Source organism: Archocentrus centrarchus, chromosome 17 (genome assembly GCF_007364275.1).
Source record: "Archocentrus centrarchus isolate MPI-CPG fArcCen1 chromosome 17, fArcCen1, whole genome shotgun sequence".
Classification (NCBI taxonomy): domain Eukaryota; kingdom Metazoa; phylum Chordata; class Actinopteri; order Cichliformes; family Cichlidae; genus Archocentrus; species Archocentrus centrarchus.
Window position 1 is genome coordinate 26,199,195 of NC_044362.1, and position 21,874 is coordinate 26,221,068.

Below are 21,874 nucleotides of genomic sequence, written 5' to 3' on the forward strand. Positions count from 1 at the left end.
TTGGCTGCTCCTTGCAAACAGAAGGTCTGAACAGCAGGTGAGTGGTGTTTCTGTGCTCACTGCCAGAGCCGTGTACTGATGACCATAACAAGGAGGTGTGTTCACCAAAGTGTTTTCTCAGTGGGGAAAACGCCAAGATGCTCATCCAAAAACGTCCAGCTGGAAGCTTTTCCAAGGAAAACTACATCTTCCTCTGAGCTTTTAGTTTCCAGTAGGGTGAATATTTGGGGATTTGTTTGGCACAGGCAGTAATAAACTTCTCCTTTGCTGTTTAGCACTTATATAAGTAGTTTATGACAGCATTTTACCCATGAACATGAACATTTTTTCCCCGCTTTGAGTATTTTGTTAAAACAAAGTGTCACCATTGCAAACTGTGGAAAAAGTATGCCTGCCTGATTGAAGGGCTGAAAAAAAAAACCACTTAGATGTACACACCCTCAATGTGGGATTCATGATACTGTGTGTCCATTTGCATAGTTATTTGGCTATGCAAAATAAAGGATGCAATCTTTGTGGTGCAGTCCTCCAAAAATTGCCTGAACAGGACAGGGGATGGCAGGGGACAGGGGAGCGCACCAGGAAGGGGAGATACAGAAGATAAGATCAGTGTTCAAAAAAGTGACATGATGACATGAGAAGCACAGACGATGACAGAGGCAGACAGCAGGTATGTTATAACTTGGGCTTTCTCTGGGGCTGGCTGACGGAGCAAAAACAGCACAAGCAGTCCACAGACCGGTTGTTTCACATATTTTTTGACATTGCCCCCTGGTGACAGTAAACATGTAGATGACGGTCTGCAAAGCTGTATACAAAAACTGAAACTGAATGTGAAGCCTGAGCTTTTGCCTCACATGAATTATTTGTAAATAGTAACCATGTTTAATATAAACATCCGCCATTGTAACAGCGCATTCATGGCAACTGGTGCAATTAGTCGTGACATTTGTGTCTCTGAAATTCAGTGAGCTGTTAATAAGAATTTTCAGAAACCACACAAAAATAAAAACTATTTGAATTTTTTTTTTTTTAATACAAAGTTTTTTTTTTTTTTAAGACATGAGTCTAAAAACCCAACAGAGGATCTTCCAGAAACGTGCTGTCTTCTGTTTATTTCAGTTGACTTTGTGTTTTTGTGTTAAAGGTTCAGGAGGAGGTTCTGCTCCAGTGGCAGCACTTCCTGCTGGTCAAAGCGCACAGCCGACCCAACCGGCTGCATCAGCTCCAGGTAGGAATCGTCGCACGAGATTATTTGTGCGATTGAGTGCATTGCTGCAGAGGCAGTCGTGCAGTTTTGTTTCCAGCTTATTTCTCTTGATATTCTGTTGAAGTAGAAGGAAGTGATGCCAAATATCACAGCCTAACTCCTCCTATAATAATGATTCTGCTGTTTGTGATAAAAAAGTATACATTCACAAAATGTTACATGGCTTATGATGAATGAAAACAAAAATTCACAACTATGAGATAAAGTAAGACTTGTGCTAAATGTGTGTTTTACCATGGATTTCCTTATGCTTTAAACAATTTATATATACAATTTATAACAATTCATAAGAAGGAAACCAACAAATAAGTATATAAAAGATTTGGAGGTGGTGGTGGTGGGGAACACGGGGTTGTCTGGTAAGGAGTTGGGCTCATATTATATTACTAGATGTTTTTGAGTGTAAAGTCCGTCTCATAAGGGGCACTACCGGCCCACAGCCCCCACTGTGAGATGTCTAAGGGTGAAAATAGGGGCAACAACAGGCCCAGGTGACAGCCGGCTTGTGTATCTCTTGGGACCTTCGTGGTAGCTAGGAGAGCAGCCGAGAGCTGCAGCTGCTAAACAACTGACGCTTTGGTTGTGTGCTGCTGAAATCAGACCAGGTCCCTCGGAGATATGGAGACAAAAGCAGCTACAGCAAGTCAATAATGGTCCTTTGATTTGTCAACCAAAGGGTCTCTTTACATCTTCAAGCTGAACTGTACTGTAATGAGTTTCTAGGGAGGAATGAAGATGCACTGCGGTAAAGGAAAAGGGTGTGCTTAATTTATAACACAAGATTAAACAAGTGCTTTGTAGGAGAAATAACTCATAAAAAGCAACGTATTAATGTGTGTTTTGAACTTCTGTATGTTTGTCTATTAAACAATTTGTCTTTGCGGTACCGTCCGTATTGTTTCTGTACTCACATGGATAAAGTTACTATAAAGCTACTCCCTACAGCAGGCAGCTCTGCATGTTTGATTTGGCTTTTTTTTTTTTTGTGCTGGGGACTCTCACTGACACAACCCCAGAGAGATTTGTGTCTCTGCTGGAGTCGAACCAGGGACCCACTCAGATACTGAGTCTTATTTATTTAGTTGTTACTGATGTGGTTCCTAAGTTTTGTGTTTTTTGTGACCTGTGCATTATGAAGAATTAAAAAGGCTTTTGTAAAAGACATTTCACTTTATCATCACCAAACACTGGTTCTAAATGAAGTCATTTAAAACAGCACAAAAAACTTTGTTACGTGAACTCTTTGTAAATTTTTATTTTTTTTTTATTGGTATTTCCTGTTAGTACTTTTATCAGACATGATAGCAGCCTAAGTCTTTTTTATAGGGATATCATGAAGTCAGAATTCAGTCCTTTGGTTGGTTTATAATTAAAACATTTAAACTGATCCCCATCAGTCAGCCTCAGCTGTACTTGATACTTGATACTGTTATCATGTGCAAATGAGCACATGATAACATGCTTTAAGCTCCTTTATGTAGGATAAATTTCAAGCTATATTTTCTAAACAGAATCGAAATGTATGAAAATCTGATGTTGTCGTTTATTTATTTCTTTTAGCTCCTTCAGCTCCTAAAGACGTGCTGCAAGCGCTCGAGCAGAGACGAGCCAAGTATGTGGAGGCGTCCGCACAGGCCAAGGCCAGCGGAGACGACCGCAAGGCCCGAATGCACGACCGTATTGCCAAGGTACAAGGAGAGACTTCCTCTGAAGTCTGTAATTACATTTAGAGTGCTCTGTTGTTGGGCTCGTCCTCTGATATAGTTTTTTTTTTTTTATCCAATTGTACCGTTTCCACAAGTGAACTGGAGCATTTGGGGAGACACAGGATGGGATGTTTTCCACAGTTTTCCTTTCTAACATGTAGCACACAACAGGAAATTGTCCACTTGTCTGCATTACTTGAAATACTGTCACTGTTTGGTTTAGTTTAAGTGCCTGAGTAGAAAGTACTGGAGGCACAGTACTAGGATGCTGGTGGGTTAAAAAGAGGCTAATCTCCGATCCAGCTGCAGCTGTGTAGGACATTTGCTCCTCTTGTTGGGTGATGCTCAGAAAAGTTCAGAACTGCAGTGCATGTGTGAAAACAGACCGACTCCAGGATGAGGTCATCAGGGTTCTGTGCGAGTCAGACAGTCGTCCTTTCTTTTTTATTGAAGTTAACTTAGTATTGGATTTGTCATGTGTAAAACATTAAAATCTTGAGTAAACATGTGGGTATGAATGAATGAATAAAACCAGGTCAGACATTACAATAAAGTAATGGGCATAATAACAATGGCACAGACTTTCAGCACTTAGCGTCAACAAACTTCTGCTTTTACCCCCCCGATGAGAGGATTGGCTCTGCTGCTAATATATTTTTAAATTCCCACCTCCTGCAGCAATACCAGAGCGCCATCCGGGCTCACAAAGCAGGGAAAGCAGTCAACTTTGATGAGCTGCCGGTTCCCCCTGGTGAGATCCATGTTTTTGTATTTTTCCAAGTTAAATTTAACTCCATAAAGCTAGATCAGCTTTATGTGCTCAGTTTGCAGGGTTCCTTTGTACACTTTTTAAATGCATAGACATTTTTTTTTTTTTCCTGCTAAGTTGGAAAGGTAAATGTTCACTTTTCTTTCAGGCTTTCCTCCGATCCCTGGCCAGAAGGCAGTGGGAGCTGAGCAGGGGATTGTTGCTGCTCTGGAGGCAGCCAATAAGCTCACCTCTAGTGATGCAGCTGAAGTGGGAGATGAGGAAGATGATGAGGAGAAAGAAGAAGAGGTGGGATGACAGCATTACATGGTAATTAAATATTTGGTTCTTGTGAATAAGCTGCTGATGCAGCATTTTGTCTGTGTATTCAAAGCCTGCTGCTCCTGAAGAGCCAAAGAAGCCCACATTAGACATTCCCACAGCAGGTCAAGAACAGAAGAGGACTCCATCAGCTTCACCCGACAGGGCAACAGTCAGGGAAGGACTCTCACAAACAGGTAATTCACACAGATTTTAATCTGAAGGATCCAAGATATCCTCCAAACCACCAGAGACTAATTTGGCTCGTGAGAAGCCCGTTAACAGAACGTCCTCTCATTTTGTGTGATGATTAAAAACATGATAATCAACTTATTCTGAAAAAGTTTTGGACTAGAGCAGCACTCACTGACTGAAGCCCCTAGGGGTTCGCTATACTATATATTTGTTTAATTTAGATTTTGTGTCTGTTCTGTTTTCATCCCTCAGCTGTTCAGCAGCTGGAGTTCTTGGAGGGTCGAAAGAAGCAGTATATGAAGGCTGCGCTGCAGGCGAAGCAGAAAAATGACATGGAGCAGGCAAAGATTTTCCTCCGCACCGCCAAAGGCATCGACCCCATGATCGAGGTGGCACGCAGTGGCAAAACTGTGGACATCAGCGCGGTGAGCAGACAATGGATATATTCTTCATATCCCGATTAACTAAAACCCAGCTTATGGTTAAAAAAAAAAAAAAAAAAAAAAAAATAGGCCTTATTCGGGTAGTGGGAAGTGGTTTATTCACTTAGAAATATGAAACAATTACAAGATGTGAGCAAAAGGTTCTGAGAACGGGTTCATAAAAACCAAAGGTCGTCTTCATGTGCAACTCTAAACCGTTTTCATCCCGGCTGCTAGTTTCACGTCTGTCAGTAGAAGTCCTGTTAAGTACTCTTGTAGCTGTGCCTCTGCAATAAGCACTGGACCTCCTCCAAAACCACAATCCTTCAACTTGGTTTTCATTGTTTGGAAGTGGAAGAAGTCACATGGAGACAAATCTGATGAATAGGGCAAGTGGTGGGCTGTGTTGCCAAAAAGCCATCTCCACTGCAGGTTGAGAACAGATAAGAACTCCACCAGGTTCACCTGACAGAACAGCCCCCGGGCAAGGACTCTATCGAACAAAAAGTACAGTAAAATGGTAAATTTGAATAAAGGCTTACTAAATGTAATTTTCAAAAAACAAACAAACAAACAAAAGCACAGCAAAGCTCGGCTGACGTTAGCGTGTCTCAGTACACACATGGTGTAATGAAAGGCGCACAGCTGAAATGAAGCTGCTTAGATGACATGTCTCACCTAGCCTGATGTGTTGCATTGGGAGCCACAAGGACAGGCTATAAATGTCCATCTCTGTGTGTACCTGCAGGTGCCGTCGCCTCCTGGTGACGAAGACGAAGACTTTATCCTGGTTCATCACAGTGACGTGCAGATCACAGAGAAAGCTGAGGAGGTTTACACGCAGCTGGCCAAGATCCTGAAAGAGCAGCACGAGGTAAAACTACAGGAGAGGGCTGCTATTTATTTATTTATTTATAAAAACGCATGTTTAAAATTTAGGTAAATCAGATTTTTCTGTAGCCAAATTCAACAGGTTAGCTGTTAATTTTAAATATATATTTTTTACTTAAAGAAATCAACCTTATTTTGGACAGATAAACTATACAAGACCAACTATACACAATCTGACATTTTGAGCTCCCTGACATATTTGGATGTTTATGAATCAATTCTGCTGGCAGAAAGAGTTTCTATGCTCGCTCTGGTTGCTCCAAGCTGTTGCGCTCTTCCTATAAGGAGGAGAACATTTAAGGTGTTGAGATTTCTTCTGGTTTGCTTCCCTTTAGAAATGTTTGACTCACTCTGAGCAGTTTAAAAACCTGGGGAATGTCACTGAAACAACAAAGTAAGTTTCCTCGTCACACATTACGTTATTCAGTCCAATGTCCTAACATTCGTGTTTTCTGATTGACTGTCAGATATTCCAGAAAAGATTTAATTCATTATCAAAACTGCCATTAGTAATATTTTAACTTCAATTATTAGTGTTTTTTTTTCCTTCCTCTTTTTAATAGATTATTGTTCAGCGATGACCTCAAATGTGGAAAAGCTTCATTTCTTTTTTCCTTTTGTCCGTTTTTGTTTCAGATTTGAGAAAATGGCTGAAAGCTGTAAGAAGAGTCTGGCTGTCCTGAAGTTGGCTCAGTCGAGGGGTCAGCCTCCTCCTAAGCATCATTTCGAGGAGAGGCCATTTCGCACGGTCAGGTGGGAGCATTTTACATAAGTTCTTTACTTCTGGGAAGTAATTGATCAAGTTATAAAAACTGTTTTCTATCCATTTTAAATAGATTTTTTTCCCCTTCCCTTTGCCGTTCAGGATATTTCCGGACCTGAGCAGCACTGACATGGTTGTTATTATTGTAAAAGGAATGAATCTTCCTGCTCCCAGCGGTAAAAAATCTACATTTTTTTTTTTTTTTTTTTTTTCCTTTCTCCAAGAAAGTCTTTTAAGATTTTAAAAACATATCAGGAACAGGGATGAACAGGAAATTCAAAATGTAGAACAAACCAAGTATTGTGTGGTTTACTTGAATCAGTGATTCAGACTGACGGTCTTAAATCTAGTTGAAGGTCACGCTTCAAAGTGTGGGTAAAACTAAAGTTTCATTCTTTTGATTTTTCTTCCTCCTGCAGGAATGCAGCCAAACGATCTGAACGCCTTCGTCAAGTTTGAGTTCCCCTACCCCAGCACGGTGAGAGCCTCAAAATGGGTCTTTTTAAAACATTTCTCAGCCTATCACGTGCTGCTGAGATTATTTATACCAATGAGAGTTTTTGCTAAAAGTTTTGTCTGCTGTTTCGCCCCCGCCAGGAGCAGCCGCAGAAACTCAAAACAGCTGTCATCAAGAACACTAACTCCCCAGGTGAGATTTTGTGTTTTTCCCCCAGTTTGAGAATATTTGGATGTTTCTCCTTTTTGTATTCAGTATTCTTCCTGAATAGCATTTTTTTTTTCATTAAAAACACATGTAGCCATATTTTAGATTAATTTTCATGTTATTAATCATGTAAGACCATTTTGTTTTTGAGTAAATTGTGGTAAACACTGATTTTAAGAATTTCCTGGTATTTCCACATTGGATTTTTCTTTTCTCCCAAAATACTTAGTTTGCTGAGTCAGTGTTGACTATTTTTGTCGTCTTTATTCACCAGAATACAACCAGAGCTTCAAGCTTCAAATCAATCGCAACCACCGCGGCTTCAGGAGGGTGGTGACGGCTAAAGGCTTCAAACTAGAGCTGCTGCATAAAGGGTGAGTCCCAGGAGCCGCTGGTCGTACAGCAGGGTGACGCAGTGAGTTTTTAAAATCTGCTGCAACACTTTGCTGAACAGTTGCTGCTCATTAGCCATTAGCATATAACAGCAATGTGACTTTGACACAGGAAGGTGATGTAACTGTACCACGTTATTTCAGCTGAATGTAGGAAATTATTGAAATCAGTGCTGCTGTTGAACTTTTACAGTGAGGGATTACGGGTGAAGTGTCAATATGCTGCAAAAAGAAGGCCTGAAAGTGGATAATTATATATATATACGTTAAGAAACCAGATGATCCTTCCTGTTAAATGATGTTTGAAACATTTTGGCGTCAGTTTTTCTGTTGAGAGGTTTTCCATTTGGGTGGATGTTAAAACAATCTCCAACTCCTAACCTTGAGTTGCCAAAGACTTGGTGGATGTTTAGAGGTTAAAGCTTTTCTTATTTCACACACACACACCACCCTGCACTGTGGCTCATCAGTGTAACTGTGTCGTCTCACAGCGGTTTCCTGCGGAGCGACAGGCCAATCGGGACGGCCCTGGTGAAGCTGGACAAACTGGAGTCGCAGAGTGAAATCAGGGAGATCGTCGAGGTGAGCGTCATTCAGATCGAAAAGGATGAGGAGTGTGTGTGTGTGTGTGTGTTTGTGGTGTTTTTAAGTTAATTTGTTAAGACAGAAATCAGGAGGCCGAATGTCTGAGAGTGTCAGGGTGTAATCCTGGTGTTTCTCGTGTCAGGTGATGGACGGCCGGAAGCCCACAGGAGGTCGTGTTGAAGTGAAGGTGAGACTGCGGGAACCTCTGAGCGGTCAGGACGTGCAGACGAGCACGGAGCGCTGGCTGGTCATCGACCAGTCACAGGTAACTTTAAAAACATATGAAGGAGCTCAGTAATTAGAAGATGAGCACTCTATGACTTCAGCTTGATTTAGTTTGGTTTTCTTTATTTTGCTAGTTATCGTATATTTTCTTCTCTTGTTTGTTAATTTTGACTACTTTAGTGGACACATTGGGTTATACAGGTAGGCAGGTGTAAGACCAAGATGTACCAGGTGGGAAGCAGGAGCCATACGGTTTGGTTCTTTGTGCCATGGATAACATAAACCAGTAAACCATACAGACTTTGCTTGGAAACATTATTTGCATCACTGGCCTTTTCATTGTTAGTTTGATTTAGATTTTTGACAAATGGCAACTCAAAAGCCGTGTTTGCCTCTAGGGACTTATTTGGGTTCTTATTTTGAAGTTCCTATGTTGAGTGAATGAGGAGCACATTAGTGTGTGTGTGTGTGTGTGGGGGGGGGGTGAAATGTTCTCAGAGCTTTATTTGTCATTTCTTTTATTTGTCTCAAAGGTTCTTCCTTAGATGTTACTGCAGGACTGAAGATGAATCGCAAGAAGAAAGTAATTATTCTCAGATTTCAAATGGTTTACATTCCTGTTACCACGTTTGTTACTATTTCACATCAAGTCTTTCAGATAAGGGACATGCTGATAAATACAATCATTGACTTTGGTGCTGAGAGTTGGATGATAAGACTGATATCACTCTTGTGTCTGTGCATCAAACATAAAGCTGCAGCTGGTTTGCTTAGCTTTGCAAAAACAGTGGAAGCAGCAGGTCTGGCTCTTTGTGAAGGTAACCAAATCCATGTTGGGCAGTTTTTTTGTGGTAAGAACAGATGCCATTGTGCATTATAATTTTAAGCGGATGTGGAAAAAAGTGTGGAGGAAAAAAAAGGGGGGGGAGGGGTGTAATCCCGACCTCAGTCAGTCACTGCAAGTCAGTATAGCGTTGTTACTTTTGTCACATAGTTGAACATTTTTATCCTGATGGTAAACATCTGGTCCTAGATAACAATGCTTCCATCCACACAGCAATGAGAATAACAGTGTGAGCGTATCAGTCATCAAATCTCAGCCTAAATGAACAACTGTGGGAGATTTTGGTGTGTTCTCTCCAACACATCATGAAAACACCAATTAAGAGAATATCTTTTGGATGAATAACGCCCGATACCTCCAGGAGAGATCCAGAAATCTGGAAAGTCTGTGCCAAGGTGCAGTAAGCACCATAAGTTTGTCACCTCTTCATACCAGAGTGGTGTCAGTCTTCTCATCTATATCTGTGTTCACACGTGAACTCCAGGTATTGTTTGGAGAATCAGGATAAGTAGGTTTTTAGCTTAAGTCACCTGATTTAATTTTTTTCCCCAGAAAAGTGCCAAATTTTTGCCTGCGCCTACGAACTCTGAGCACCTGTGTGCTCTGTAACTAATAAATATTTATAGTATGAAAATTTGGGACAGCTTTGTTAAATATACCCCCCCCCCCCCCCCCCCCCCCCCAAAAAAAAAAAAAAATCCCTAAAATATAGTTATGATTATTTTACATGTTCAATTCCTACTTGACTGAAACTGATTGTCTTTGTCCTGCAGATGTAAGGAGCTCAATCAAAAATACTTGGAGGAGGAGGAAGGAGGTTTGGGAAGCTCTGAAGACTGTTGTTCAGTTTGGACTCAGACCTATTTGTTAGAACTTTTGCACATTTGCACGACACACACGCTCCCCTTCACTCAGCAGGAGACACGGAGCTGCCTTACGGAGATGTAAACCTCGTGTCGGCCTCCACTGGAAGGTGATGAGGGCCTCTCTTTGAGATTTACACTCAGGCGTCTCCTGGAGGACAGCAGGGTGTCCTCTGCGAGTGATGAAGGGGCCCCGGTGTCGAATTAAGCTGATCCTGCTGCCTGACGTAACTTTTAGTTAATATATAAAAGAATGTGTCGATAGTCCTTGTGGTATCTACAACTGCACCTATGCACTAATACCAAAGTAATCACAGTTGCTGTAAAATCCTGCATATTTGAAAACTGTCTTTAGCTGCCAAATCTGTTACATCATTTAAACGTATATAACGTAAGTACAGCTTGGGCCGTTGGGGAGTTTTCAGTACATTTCCACACAGTTCTTCTGGACTTGTGTGAAAGTATCAGGCAGATGTTGCAGCAGCCGCTTCACATCTGTTTTATAGGAGTAAGCCAAGAAATTATGAGATTACAAAAGGTACGTTCATTATTTTAAAGACCACATTCACTTTAAAAAACAAAAAAAACCACCATTCACATGGATTGAAAGTCCTCTAACTGTGGTCACTAAACTGCACACTCACCTCTGCAGCTTTAGGTGTGTTTGACTTGTTTACACTGAATAGCACAAAACTGGAGACGTATAACGCACAGATGACAGAGTACAAAGGAATTGTTGGCTCACCTTTAAAAGGCATTGTTTAAAGGAACAGTTCAACATGTTGCTTATTTGCTTTCTGGCAGATAATTTGATGGGAAGATTTAAACAAATGTCCTGTCAGGAAACTCTAAGCTTAGCCTAGATTTGCATAAAACTGGAAGCAGGAGGGGGGGGCAACTTGAATCCTGTTTAGAAATACTCCTACTACTAGTCTCTGAAGCTCAGACAAACATGTTTCATATTTAATTTCACCCAAAAATTGTTAGAAGGAACTTTTTACCTTTGAAAAGCGCCCCACTGGCTGTTCCAGTCATGCTCATCTAACCTAACATGATTGTTTAGGAATTAAACAGGAAGACTGGAGATGCAAAAGCAGCTCCATTCGTCTTGTTTATTTCTTACGACAGCATATCAGGGCCATTCTGGGTAGCTTTGCATGATCCATAGTTTATGGCTTTGTGCAGCCCATCCTCTGTCTGAAACTAGCTGTTTTAGCTCCTCCCCCTTTAAGTCAGTTTCCTTCTGATTGGCTGCCCCTCACATACACTGACCAATCATTTGAAACTTTGGCCGTGGTTAGCACGGGTGTCCACTCTTGTAACATTGTCATAAATTTGGTTCTGTGTTGTCTTTATTTAAAATGGCCCTGAAATGCTGTTGCAGATTCTCAACAGGAACATTTGTCACTACTTTTTAAATCTATGCATCAGTCATCTCGTGTGGTGGAAACTATATTGGGAGTGAATCAGTGGTTTAATAAAGGGCCAGTTCATTCAAATTCCCAAAACGCATCAAGTCAAACCTTTTTTTTTTTTTTTTTTTCCCATAATGGTCTCTGAATAACTCTAAATGAGGTGAGTTAAGAAAAAGCTGTAAGGTGATGACTGACTGTGGTGCTCTGTGTGGCATTTTGGCCTCTTACAGCTCACTGTTTTTACTTTGCTACCCTCAGAAACCTGTTTTGCTCTCCATGTTCTGAGCATTTAGCATCTAAAGAGACTTAAGACAGGGCAGAAACAGACTGCTGTGCAGAATTAAGTTGCAGTGTTACATCAACGTAGTCTGAAATGCACCAACAGCAGTAGCAAACGCTGTGAAGTGGATGAGTGGCCGTGAAGCGGACAAGCAAACAGCCTTAAATTCATTAGGAGACCAGAAACTTGGTATTAAATGCAGAATGTTGCTGTTTTAACAAGGAAGAGTGTCCTTAGATGGAGACCTGGGTCCAGGCAGGCAGCATTAACCTGCAGTTTGTCTTATGGTGGGAAAACCCAGCGCTCCCTGCTGATTCTCTTCTGAATCAGGAAACAGTTTACCAACAAATCAGTTAATGTAAAATCGAGGTTCAAGTAGAATTGAGTGAGCTGACCCTTTAAAGTTTGAACCGCAGAAGAAGCCATAACAGATTAACTGAGCCAACGGCGTGAAATCCCACCTCCTACAGGTTTACCTCAGACTGTCTACATTATTTTTACAGTGGTCACATTTCAGTTTCTGCTGCGTCTTTTTTTTTTTTTTGTTTTCCTCAAATCGGCGCAGAATTTTAGGGTGAAGGAAAAAAAAATGCTTTGTTTACAGTAAACACTGAATATCGAAATACTAAAGCAGGTCCACGCAGGAAGTGAATTCGCTCATCAGGTGTCGCTTTGAAGCTGACGGTCGGTCACTTTCCAGGCCCAGTTGCCTAGGTAACCCTCAAACTCATTGACCGCTCTGTGATGTGTCAATCAATGGTATCTTTAGCTCTCATTGGTAGTCACTTAAAGTTGAGTAAAGCTTACCTCTGGACCTGCCCACTCCGCTTCACCAGCCACTAGTTGCTTCCTGTGTGGACACCCGTTACCCTTCATTTTATTTTAGTTTTTACTAAGTAGATGTGTTTACACAGATCATGATTTTATTTCTAAAATGCTTCAAAATTATCAGTTCTTTACCTTGTTTTTAATTGACTGAATCTGCTGATCCTGCTCTAAGATGAATCAATAAACAGATCTTGTTTTATTTGTGCCCTGTTGAGCTTTTCCAACATCATCTGTAATAAACAAACACATTTCAGTTTTCTATAAGTTTTTATTTTACATATACTACAATATTTTATGATGTAGTGTAACGGGGGGGTGGACAGGCTTTTTGGCTTTTCAAACATTAACTGATTTATTCAAAAATAAAATAAAGAACCGAGCAAGTTGTTAATTTTCTGACTGTTGAAATGCAAAGTTGACTCGCTCCAGTCACCAGTTTGAGCTCGTTTCTGTTTGCATGCAGTGTTATTAGTTTAAACAGTAACATCTTACAACTGAATACAAAACAAATGCTACTATGTCATTCAAACAAATTGCACCTTTCTTTTTTTTTTTTTTTTTTTTCCATTTTTGGATTTAGGACATATTGCACACTTCAGATAATGCAAAAAAAAAAAAAAAAAAAAAAACAGTAACAGAAAACAGCGAGTCAGAAAAATAGATCCTCATGCCCCCCCCCCACCTCTTCATTATGCTAATTTATTTATTTTAAGAAACACAGTGATTGAACCACACCATCCCTGGTACGATCACAGTAGAATAACCCAGAAGTGGTGACCTTTGACCTTAGCTTTTAACTAAACATTACTTTGCTACAGTAGCTCCTAAAATACTTCAGATTAATAAACGAATGCAGAGCGGCTACAGGTCTAATTTAAACTCCAAACATCGGCTCTTATGCAGATTTTCTCGTGATTGTCTGATTCTCACTCGAGATTATTTTACATCAGCACAATTAATGATGGAGAAATTAGCATAATGCAGAATGGTTACTGTACAGAGCTTTTTTTTTTTTTTTTTTTTAAACACAGCGGGTGGGGTTTTCCTCTTTTTTTTTTTTTTGGTGATTAGTCTGGCCAGAAACAAAAGTACATATTGTAGATTTGAACAGAAACATGAGGAATACATTCTTAGACTTCTTGTCCAGGTCCATGTTGCTGAAGGAGAGCAGAGAGTCCAAAGCAGACGGAGGACCTCCAACGTTGCCTGATTTGTTCCAGAGATCAGCTCTAAAACACCTCAGAGGTTCAGGGTGTTTGGAAAAGTCCTGACTTCGAGGTTTGGAAGGATGCAGAAAACTTGATACATTCAGCTTCAGGTCATTTAAGTCTCTGCAGGAACCCCGGGTCTCTACAAATACTGAACTTTTACTTCCAGGACACCCTGACACTTGCTTTAACTCTCCTATAAATGGCTTAAATCCAGTGCACTGCATCTGCAATTTAATACAGTTTATATATATATATATATTCATTTATTTATTTATATATATATACCTTTACATCTTTAACAGTTATTCTCTTTTTATGATTAAAAAGACAAAAATGAGGCGAGATTTTTCCAACCTCTGCTGAACAAACGATTGATGATTTAAAAAAAAAAAAAAAAACCCCGATCTCTGCCTCTTCTGATTTCCCCCCACATTTATGTACAGATTGATTATCGATAAAGCATCGGAACCTTTATTTAAATCGGCTGTCTGAACGCCAGAGTAACACACGAGCATCACTCCGGTAATGCTGGGATCTCTGGAGGCTACAGATGTTTCAGGTGTAACGGAGGAGAAATCATTCTGCTTACAAAAGTATGTACAACAAGTGAAGTAAAGCATCTGGGGACTGATGAGTAAAGCTTAAGAAGTGAAGCTGAAATGGTTTTAATTTTTTCCCCCTCCCTTGATGAGTTGCTGCTGCAGGCACTGAGCACCACGGTGCAAAAAAAAAAAAAAAAAAAAAAAGTCACCACCTCCCTCCTTCTCCTCTAATGATGATCATTAGTAGTTTCTTGAAACAGTAATAGTCCAAACTTTTCAATTTCAGCATTGGATACGAGTCTCCCTTGCACTAGCATCCGTGCTACACAGAGGCAGGTTTTACCCAGAGTTCAATGCTTCAGGACCTCCGGCTGCCACAGCGATGCTGGAGTGATGTGTGGTCAGGCAGCAGGTCGGTCCAGATACTCACACTCACGAGCGTCTGAGTAGCAGCCACATTCATTGTATTTTGTCTTCTCTGTAACGACCACCAGGGGGAGAATCCTGGGCTGCAGGTCCTGTAGAAGTCTACGGGACAACCTGCTCTCAGCTCGCTTACTCTGTGACCTCAGTGAACACCTTCATGACGACTTTGTGCTCAGTCGCTAGTTTTCATGTCATACTGAATGAGACAAAGCTCTTTTTTTTTATTATTATTTTTTTTTTTTAAATATAAATATCTGGGACATTCTTAGAGTCCAAAAGGAGGATTATATGGGACATCTAATTCAGAGCAGCGCTTCACATAAGGCAACATCGTAACGAGCAGATTTTAAACAGTAGTGTTCAGAGTGTCAAAACATATCTGCAGGTTAGATTATAAGATGGAAACGCAGCAGCAGTTCACATAATTTCTTTAGTGTTAAGAGAAGTTTGCCAGCTTCTAATTCACTTCACTCAGTTAGCTGCCTTCATAAGCAATACTGACTATTTGGCCCAAACTGATGGACTTCAGCTCTGAAGTGCAGCTTTATGGGCCACCGGGAAGTATCACAGCAGGTTTAACCTTAACTTCTCCTCATGGTGCTTTAACTTTGTATTAAAGGAGCTGTATTATCCCCCATTATCTTCGGCCGTTTTATCAACTCTTAAGCTGCACTTGACACTGCAGGACAGGTCCTATCAGGCTGCTCAATAACAGTTTGAAGACGCCCCCTGAACCTGTATTTTAGTCTGTACGTCAGATTCTGGTCCATTAGTTTGTATTCATGTAGCCACGAGAGTTCCTGCTTTATTCTCACAGTGTTGAGGGGACCTGTAGGGAATCATTTGTGTCTCAGCCAAAATGTACGAGAGCTCAGGGTGTCCTGACCTGTGAAGACTGCTAGGATTACACAGGCACCACTTCAGTGATCGCTACAGGTTTGTATCAAATGGAAAGGAGAGGATGCTTTCACCTTAAAAACTCTGCAGCATTTAAACCAGCAAACATTCTGATCTGATTGTTAATCCTACAGCTCATCTGATAACACACGGAATAATTCATGAGCTTATTCACACAAATCCTGATTTTACTTGTTTAATAGTTCATTAATTTGACTAAAATTGAGAAGCCAAGGCTGCATTTCAGAGGAATGCTCTGAGACGCCTGATAAATACCACAATTATATCCCACGCTCCGAGTTATCATGCTCGGCTTTTAGGAATCATTGCCATTAGAGTCCAACTCTAATGGCACTGATTCCTAGTAATCAATATTTACTTATTTATATATCTTAACAAGGCCAAACATCCAATGATCCTTACATTAAAATAAACACTCTTCTTACTTAAACCCCGAGTGAGACAATAAGCTTGACTTAACCTCTTGATGACTTCCTGAAAGCGTTTGTTATCCGAGATCACAAAATGCACAATTTCAGCCACCTGATGCATGTCACGTGGCGGGTTCTCAGAAGCAGCAGAAGTGTGGGTATCAGGACGGACACAGTGTGATCTGTGGAGATGTCCTGACAGCTGAGGTGACAGGCGATCCTACTCAGACCTTCCTTGGGCCGTGGGTGGATGCATAGGTTTGACTTGAGGAATGCTACCCTGCCTGGCACGGCACAGTTTTCAGGCTCTTTTGAAGTGCAAATGGCTGAAGGGAGATGATGTCAGAGCTTCAACCAAAACAAAAAAAGTTTGGAGGTGAAGTGTGCAGGTTGGTGGGATGTCTGAAGCTCCTAGGAGATGATCTCCAGGATGTAGAAGATCAGCTCCATGACTACCGGGCCCTCGCTAAGTTGACACGCCCCGCCGTGGATGACTGGGATCAGAGCGCTGTCCAGGTCGCTCAGGTACTGAGGCAGGAGCGGCTGGCCGTTACTTCCTGCCAGGTAACCCACCTGTAGAGAAAGAAAGGGTTAGGAATGAGGTCATAACAAAAATAAATAAATTGCTGTAAACTGGCACATCAGGTCGATCTTTGATGTTTTTCTGCTGATTTATTTAGTCTGAGCAGTTAGAAAAATCTGGATTTGTCAGTTTTGGCCTCTGGGAGCATTTGTTCCACATCATCCCCATTTTCTCCATCCCTGCTTGTGATCTAGTTTTAGTTAACTATGATAACCTCGGTTTACACTTTCATTGCTGGATAAAGAAACCTCTGATGCCCATCAGGAATTTAGCCATATTTTCTTGATCAGGGAGATGCAGATTTGAACTTTTCCTCTGGAGGTCCTGACACACAAACAAATCTAACACCAGATGACTTCCCTGAATTAAAAATAGTAAAACTCACTGTATTAAAACAAATGGAAACCTTGTCCTACCTGGTCAGAGTCCAGAGTGACCCTCAGTCCCAGTTTGGCCATGCCGTCCTCCTTCAGTAGCTTCAGGTGCGGACAGAGAGCCATGCAGAAAGCTCTCGCCACGTTCTCCGTCAGACGGCTGTGGTCAGCCGGGTCGCTCAGACCATTGGGTTGGTCTTCACTCTGGAGGAAGAACACCTAAAGGAAGCGCAGAAAAACAGCCTTAAAAAAGCCCTGCAGATACCAGAACAGATAAACAGATGACTAATATTTTTTGGGTTGTTTGTAATATGTGATAAAGAGGAGGTGGTGTTAGAACAGAAAGTTGAGGGTCCATGAGGAGTAGATTAAGGTGACTCAGTCAGAAAGAAAAACCTCAGACTTTGAGAAAAACTGACGTCTTTTTTTTTACCTTCTGAGAACAAAAACAGGGTCTTAAAGCTGCACTCAACATGTCTGTCATCATGTACTGCTTTATCTGTAAATAAAACAATCCTCAAACTTGTATTAACACAGTATGCTATATTTGCTCTGCATAAGGAGAAAATATCATGCTAGCGTGTCTCAGAGTTTAGTTTAGCCTGAGTTAATGGAGCTGCAGCCTCGTGGGATGAAGGTTAAAACAGTTTAAGCTGTTTGTCCTCAGAGATTTCTGCGGTGGCCTGATTTCCTCACTGGTGCTCGGTAAAACGAGCAGACGGTACCTCAGTCCAGCGGATGACTTTGCCGTTTGCTTTGAACTCGGAGCCGTGGAAGATCTTCACACTCGGGATGGACTCCATGGACTTCCCATCAATTGGGCTGATGACACTGGACAAACACACACACCAGCAATGAATTACAGACAATTTACCAAAAAAAAAAAAAAAAAAAAAAAAAAGTAACAAAAAGCTGATTCTGTGTGGGAGATCCAAATTAACAGTTTCTGCAGCATCTCAGCCCTTTGCCCTTGAGCAAAGCGCTGACCTGGCAGCTGCTCGGCTGGAGGAGCAGAGACCAACATCAAAACATCTGGCAGAGGCTGCAGCCAGCTCACCCCCCCCTCCATTTAATTGTAGTTTGTCTTTTCCAGTGGAGGCTCACACTGATCCCAGTGTGAGCCAATAGCAGTTTGTTTTTAAACTGTCCCTGGGCAAATGTTAAAGGTGACTTCTTTTTCTTTTTTTGAGTCGTACTGTGACAATGCTGAATGTTCATCAAGATGTCACTTCCTGTTAAGAAGGGAGTAATCCCTGTGAGCCTGAAGCCCCGTCACATATGAAACGATGTGCTCAACATGCATCGATGGGTTGTTAGCGGACGTCCCAGGCCTTGATTGCCCATCAAAGGTCAGTCAGCTGCATCCTCCACTCCCACTCCTGGTTACTTCAGTCACACACCTCAAAGGTGATTAACTTGGGGCCGGCCCACTTTGGGTCGCTAACAGTTATTTCCTGTGTGGATGACCTTTAAAGCTCACACTGGTCTAAATGCCCAATTTCAGATCCCCACCCCTGACACTTATACGGATTAATAAACGCACACCATTCATACAAAGACTCACAAATGTGAGCAAATTCCTAGAAGGAGATTGTTGAATCTACTGGAATGGACATGAGGGAACGTACAAAGAACTGGAAAAATTTGAGGGACAAATAAAAAAAAAACAAAACAAAGACCAAGGACCCAGGAGGAGAAATAAGTCCCAACATTTTATTTGTTTCTATCAGCTGGCACCACATGTAAAAACACCAGGACATCACCACATGGTAATTAATAAATAATGCACCAGCACAACTATAAACGCCGGCACTGACATCAGCCACTTATGTAGGTTATGTTGTAGATGCTACAAAGATTCACCGCAGAAGTCTAAATCAGGCCTTAATTATGCTGTATTAGGCTTAGGCTGCTGGGGGCTTCCCATCATGCACTGAGCATTTCTTCTTCACTCACCTACTTTCACTCTGTGTTTTTACACCACCCTGCATTGAATCATTAGTTATACATTTTAAAGTCTGGCTCTCTCCCATGCATGTCTTTCGTCCTGTCTCCCTCCCCTCACCCCAAACCAGTCATGGCAGATGACTGCCCCTCCCCGAGCCTGGTTCTGGTTGTTAAAAAGGGAGTTTTTCCTTCCCGCTGTCACCAAGTGCTTGCTCATAGGGGGGGGGGTCCTCTGATTGTTGGAGGTTTCTCTCTTGGTTCTATATGTTCAGATAAGCTAATGATTTCTGTGGATGCTGTTCAGATGGACTGCACCAGGTCTGCTTTTAGGTCTTGAGCATTCTTTCTTTTTGTGTTTATAGAAGCTTTAAATCACAAGAACAGCTTTTATGGGTTATTTATGTTTGTTTTTAATTTCTTCATTGCTTTTATTTCCAGTTTTTGTGAAGCTTTCTTCTTAGCTTTGTGCTTTTTGTAAATTCCACTACTGAATGCTGTGTACTAACATTGTTAGGCCCTTTGCCAACTTTCTTCTTTGGTGGATAATAAAGTTGTGCTTTTACTTTTTTCTGTTCCATTTCAAGAATGAAAATAAAGTGCAGGATGCACAGGAATAAAAGTAAACAAATGTACACTGAAGACCAACTATGATGGCGTGACAGTGGCTGAGGGTAAAACAGATTCTGTGCAGTGAAAATATTCCTCTAATGAAGTGATATCGTATCTGCTGACAGGCCTGAATTAGAATGAACGGCGAAGAGTCACTTTTAAATTTGCAGATTTTATCATCCTGCTGTAAAATTGATTGCAGCGGTCTGGATCTCACAGCCGTTTCAGACCACATCATTCCACCCCGCTAAGATTCTCCCTCACAGGGCTTCCCCTGATGTGCATAATGAGTTTTTATAGCAAAGTAGTAAATGCGGCGCCCAGGAAGCTATCAGTTCAATTGTCCGTGACAAACGCATCTCTTCCATCTCCCCCCCCCCCCCCCCTCCTCATCTGTTCACAAGTCGTTCTCCCCCCCCCGTCTCACCCTTTGTTGAAGTTGTGGTCGTCCTCCGTCCACTGGATGAGGACGAGGTCCTGGTTCTCCTCCTGGTCGGCTTTACCGCACGTGATGGTGAAGTCCTTCATGTCCCTCAGGGCTTGCCGTAAAGAGTCCATCGTCTCAGCTGTGATCTGGATCATGACGCCGTCTAAAGGAAGAAAATGGCTGCTCAATTACTGCAGTTACTTTACTCAATACTGAGATCCTGATCATTTATTTATTTAACTTTAGTGACAATTCTTTTGACTCATTTCAGCATTTCTACAGCCAACGTGGAGCTTTGCTGTCGCTGTTCTCACCTTCCACAATGCTGGTCTTGGCTAAGAAACCAGACGAGGCTTTCAAAGCACCACTGAACACAAAGAAGCAGGCTCCAGTAACTGAAACAAACAAAGAGAAGAACAAAAAAACCCCAAAAAAAAACTACTGAGACTGGGCTACTTTCAGGCAAACACACACAACAAACAGTCAGGAGGAGGATTTTCAGACATCAGAGCCTTCCAGACAAGTGAGAGGAGGTCTTAAATGTGCCAAGTCGGTTTCCGCGTAAGCACCTTTGCGCGGCTGGTGATGGATGCTGATGGCCTGCGTCTGGTAGTTCCCATCGTCGTTCTGGACGCACACCAAGTGCGAGTCGGCCCGGTCGTTGAAACATGCCCCCATGGCCAGCACGTGTTCGTTGGACTTGTTCATGGCCTTCATCAGCTGCAAGGACAAATAACACGCATGACTAATTAAGCAGCCCTTTGAGTGTGTGTGGAGAAGAGAGGCTGCCTGGTTAAGCCTAATTGCAGTGGGCTTGTGGGTAAGGGCCTCAGTTTAAATGGGATGGCGCTGAGATGGCAGATTGTGGGAAAAGGACATGACACGGGTGGATATCAATAGCTGAAAGATCTCCCATATTAATTCTGCTAACTCTCCTGCCTCTGCCTCTCTTTGAAGCCATCCTTTGAATTTTTTTGAAATAAAACTGAAAATCTGGAGGGTTTTAACCACTTGCTGCGCTAAAAGCCTCGACTGCAAGCTGTTGAGTAACAGTCCCCGCTCCACATTACTGGGTTCCCATCTGTTACTGCAACGGCAGCCAAACGCTACAACCGGCAGCGCTCGCTCCGCCACGGCTTTCTTTCGCAGCCAAACGCGTATCACTTCTTCTGGTCCGACGTTCATTCACACCCTCGAGGCAGCAGCGTTATAACACGTGGGCAGCCCACGCCTAATGTTCAGCTGCAGGGACTCCAGAGAGTTTGTCATGCAGCATCCATTTCTGGTTGTGGTATATGAAATGTGAATCCTAGCTGGACTAAAGAATTACAACAAAAGGTGTCGAGAGGAGTAAGACTTTGTAAGACCTCTGAAATATGAATTTAAATTGAATTAACGACCAGGCCTGTGATGGAAATACAAAGTGAAATACACTCAGTTCTAAATGAATAGTAAGACCAAAGTACGGAGTAGGTGAATATTGTCCATCCCATATAAAAAATATCCAAACAAAACCCCATTTTCCTGTGTTTGAATCACTGCTGAGAAACAGAAAAAAATTGCTTCTGTAATGTTTCAAGTCATCAACTTCATACATCAAGAAAAAAAATAGCATTTTCCATTTTTTTTATTAATCCAGAGATGGGTGGCATTTTTATCCCACTGGCAGAAACAAGCTCCCACATTTCTCAGTGTATTCCAAGCCTAATATTTTTTATTTATTTATTTTAAGCACAAGCTTCAACTGTGGGGTTAGTTAATGCCTCTCATCAGCTTACTGTTAAAGCTGACGGCTTTTAAATGTATGCAGGCACCCTGAAAGGGTTACCGTAGTCAAAGATTTGGTGAAGAAGAGCATGGATCTAACGATGTGGTTGCACTGCATGATCGAGGTGTGTAGAGGAGTGGAAAAGCAGCACTGCGTGGTGGTGCTCTCACTGCGCTGTGACTAAAACATTTAAAACCCACCCAAACTGAATTTAAGAAAATCTCAAACTTTTTCCGTTTTCAAGAAT

At 41.7% G+C, this 21,874-nt stretch overlaps 2 protein-coding genes across 6 annotated transcripts in view; one reads left to right on the forward strand and one right to left on the reverse strand.

Moving 5' to 3' along the window:
• cc2d1b (coiled-coil and C2 domain containing 1B) overlaps nucleotides 1–12,746 on the forward strand; it is a 23,514-nt gene extending 10,768 nt beyond the window's left edge. The window contains exons 10-26 of one of the 2 annotated variants that reach the window (XM_030751168.1): nucleotides 1,148–1,231; nucleotides 2,831–2,958; nucleotides 3,655–3,727; nucleotides 3,894–4,033; nucleotides 4,119–4,242; nucleotides 4,493–4,665; nucleotides 5,411–5,536; nucleotides 5,889–5,947; nucleotides 6,190–6,306; nucleotides 6,419–6,492; nucleotides 6,736–6,794; nucleotides 6,914–6,965; nucleotides 7,255–7,354; nucleotides 7,864–7,954; nucleotides 8,100–8,222; nucleotides 8,716–8,765; nucleotides 9,800–12,745. In XM_030751168.1, coding sequence (XP_030607028.1) covers nucleotides 1,148–1,231; nucleotides 2,831–2,958; nucleotides 3,655–3,727; nucleotides 3,894–4,033; nucleotides 4,119–4,242; nucleotides 4,493–4,665; nucleotides 5,411–5,536; nucleotides 5,889–5,947; nucleotides 6,190–6,306; nucleotides 6,419–6,492; nucleotides 6,736–6,794; nucleotides 6,914–6,965; nucleotides 7,255–7,354; nucleotides 7,864–7,954; nucleotides 8,100–8,222; nucleotides 8,716–8,727 — 1,535 coding nt within the window. In that variant the 3' untranslated portion in view covers nucleotides 8,728–8,765; nucleotides 9,800–12,745. Of the gene's footprint in view, nucleotides 1–1,147; nucleotides 1,232–2,830; nucleotides 2,959–3,654; nucleotides 3,728–3,893; nucleotides 4,034–4,118; nucleotides 4,243–4,492; nucleotides 4,666–5,410; nucleotides 5,537–5,888; nucleotides 5,948–6,189; nucleotides 6,307–6,418; nucleotides 6,493–6,735; nucleotides 6,795–6,913; nucleotides 6,966–7,254; nucleotides 7,355–7,863; nucleotides 7,955–8,099; nucleotides 8,223–8,715; nucleotides 8,766–9,799 lie in introns of both variants that reach the window. The other variant, XM_030751169.1, reaches the window with a different exon arrangement.
• Nucleotides 12,747–13,415: 669 nt separating this feature from the next.
• zfyve9a (zinc finger, FYVE domain containing 9a) overlaps nucleotides 13,416–21,874 on the reverse strand; it is a 42,332-nt gene continuing 33,873 nt past the window's right edge. For 2 of the 4 annotated variants that reach the window (XM_030751165.1, XM_030751164.1), the window contains exons 14-20: nucleotides 20,429–20,579; nucleotides 20,174–20,254; nucleotides 19,860–20,022; nucleotides 17,602–17,707; nucleotides 17,310–17,375; nucleotides 16,919–17,095; nucleotides 13,416–16,492 (exon numbers count right to left, since the gene is read on the reverse strand). In XM_030751165.1, coding sequence (XP_030607025.1) covers nucleotides 16,331–16,492; nucleotides 16,919–17,095; nucleotides 17,310–17,375; nucleotides 17,602–17,707; nucleotides 19,860–20,022; nucleotides 20,174–20,254; nucleotides 20,429–20,579 — 906 coding nt within the window. In that variant the 3' untranslated portion in view covers nucleotides 13,416–16,330. The remainder of the gene's footprint in view (nucleotides 16,493–16,918; nucleotides 17,096–17,309; nucleotides 17,376–17,601; nucleotides 17,708–19,859; nucleotides 20,023–20,173; nucleotides 20,255–20,428; nucleotides 20,580–21,874) is intronic. The other 2 variants (XM_030751167.1, XM_030751166.1) reach the window with 1 other exon arrangement.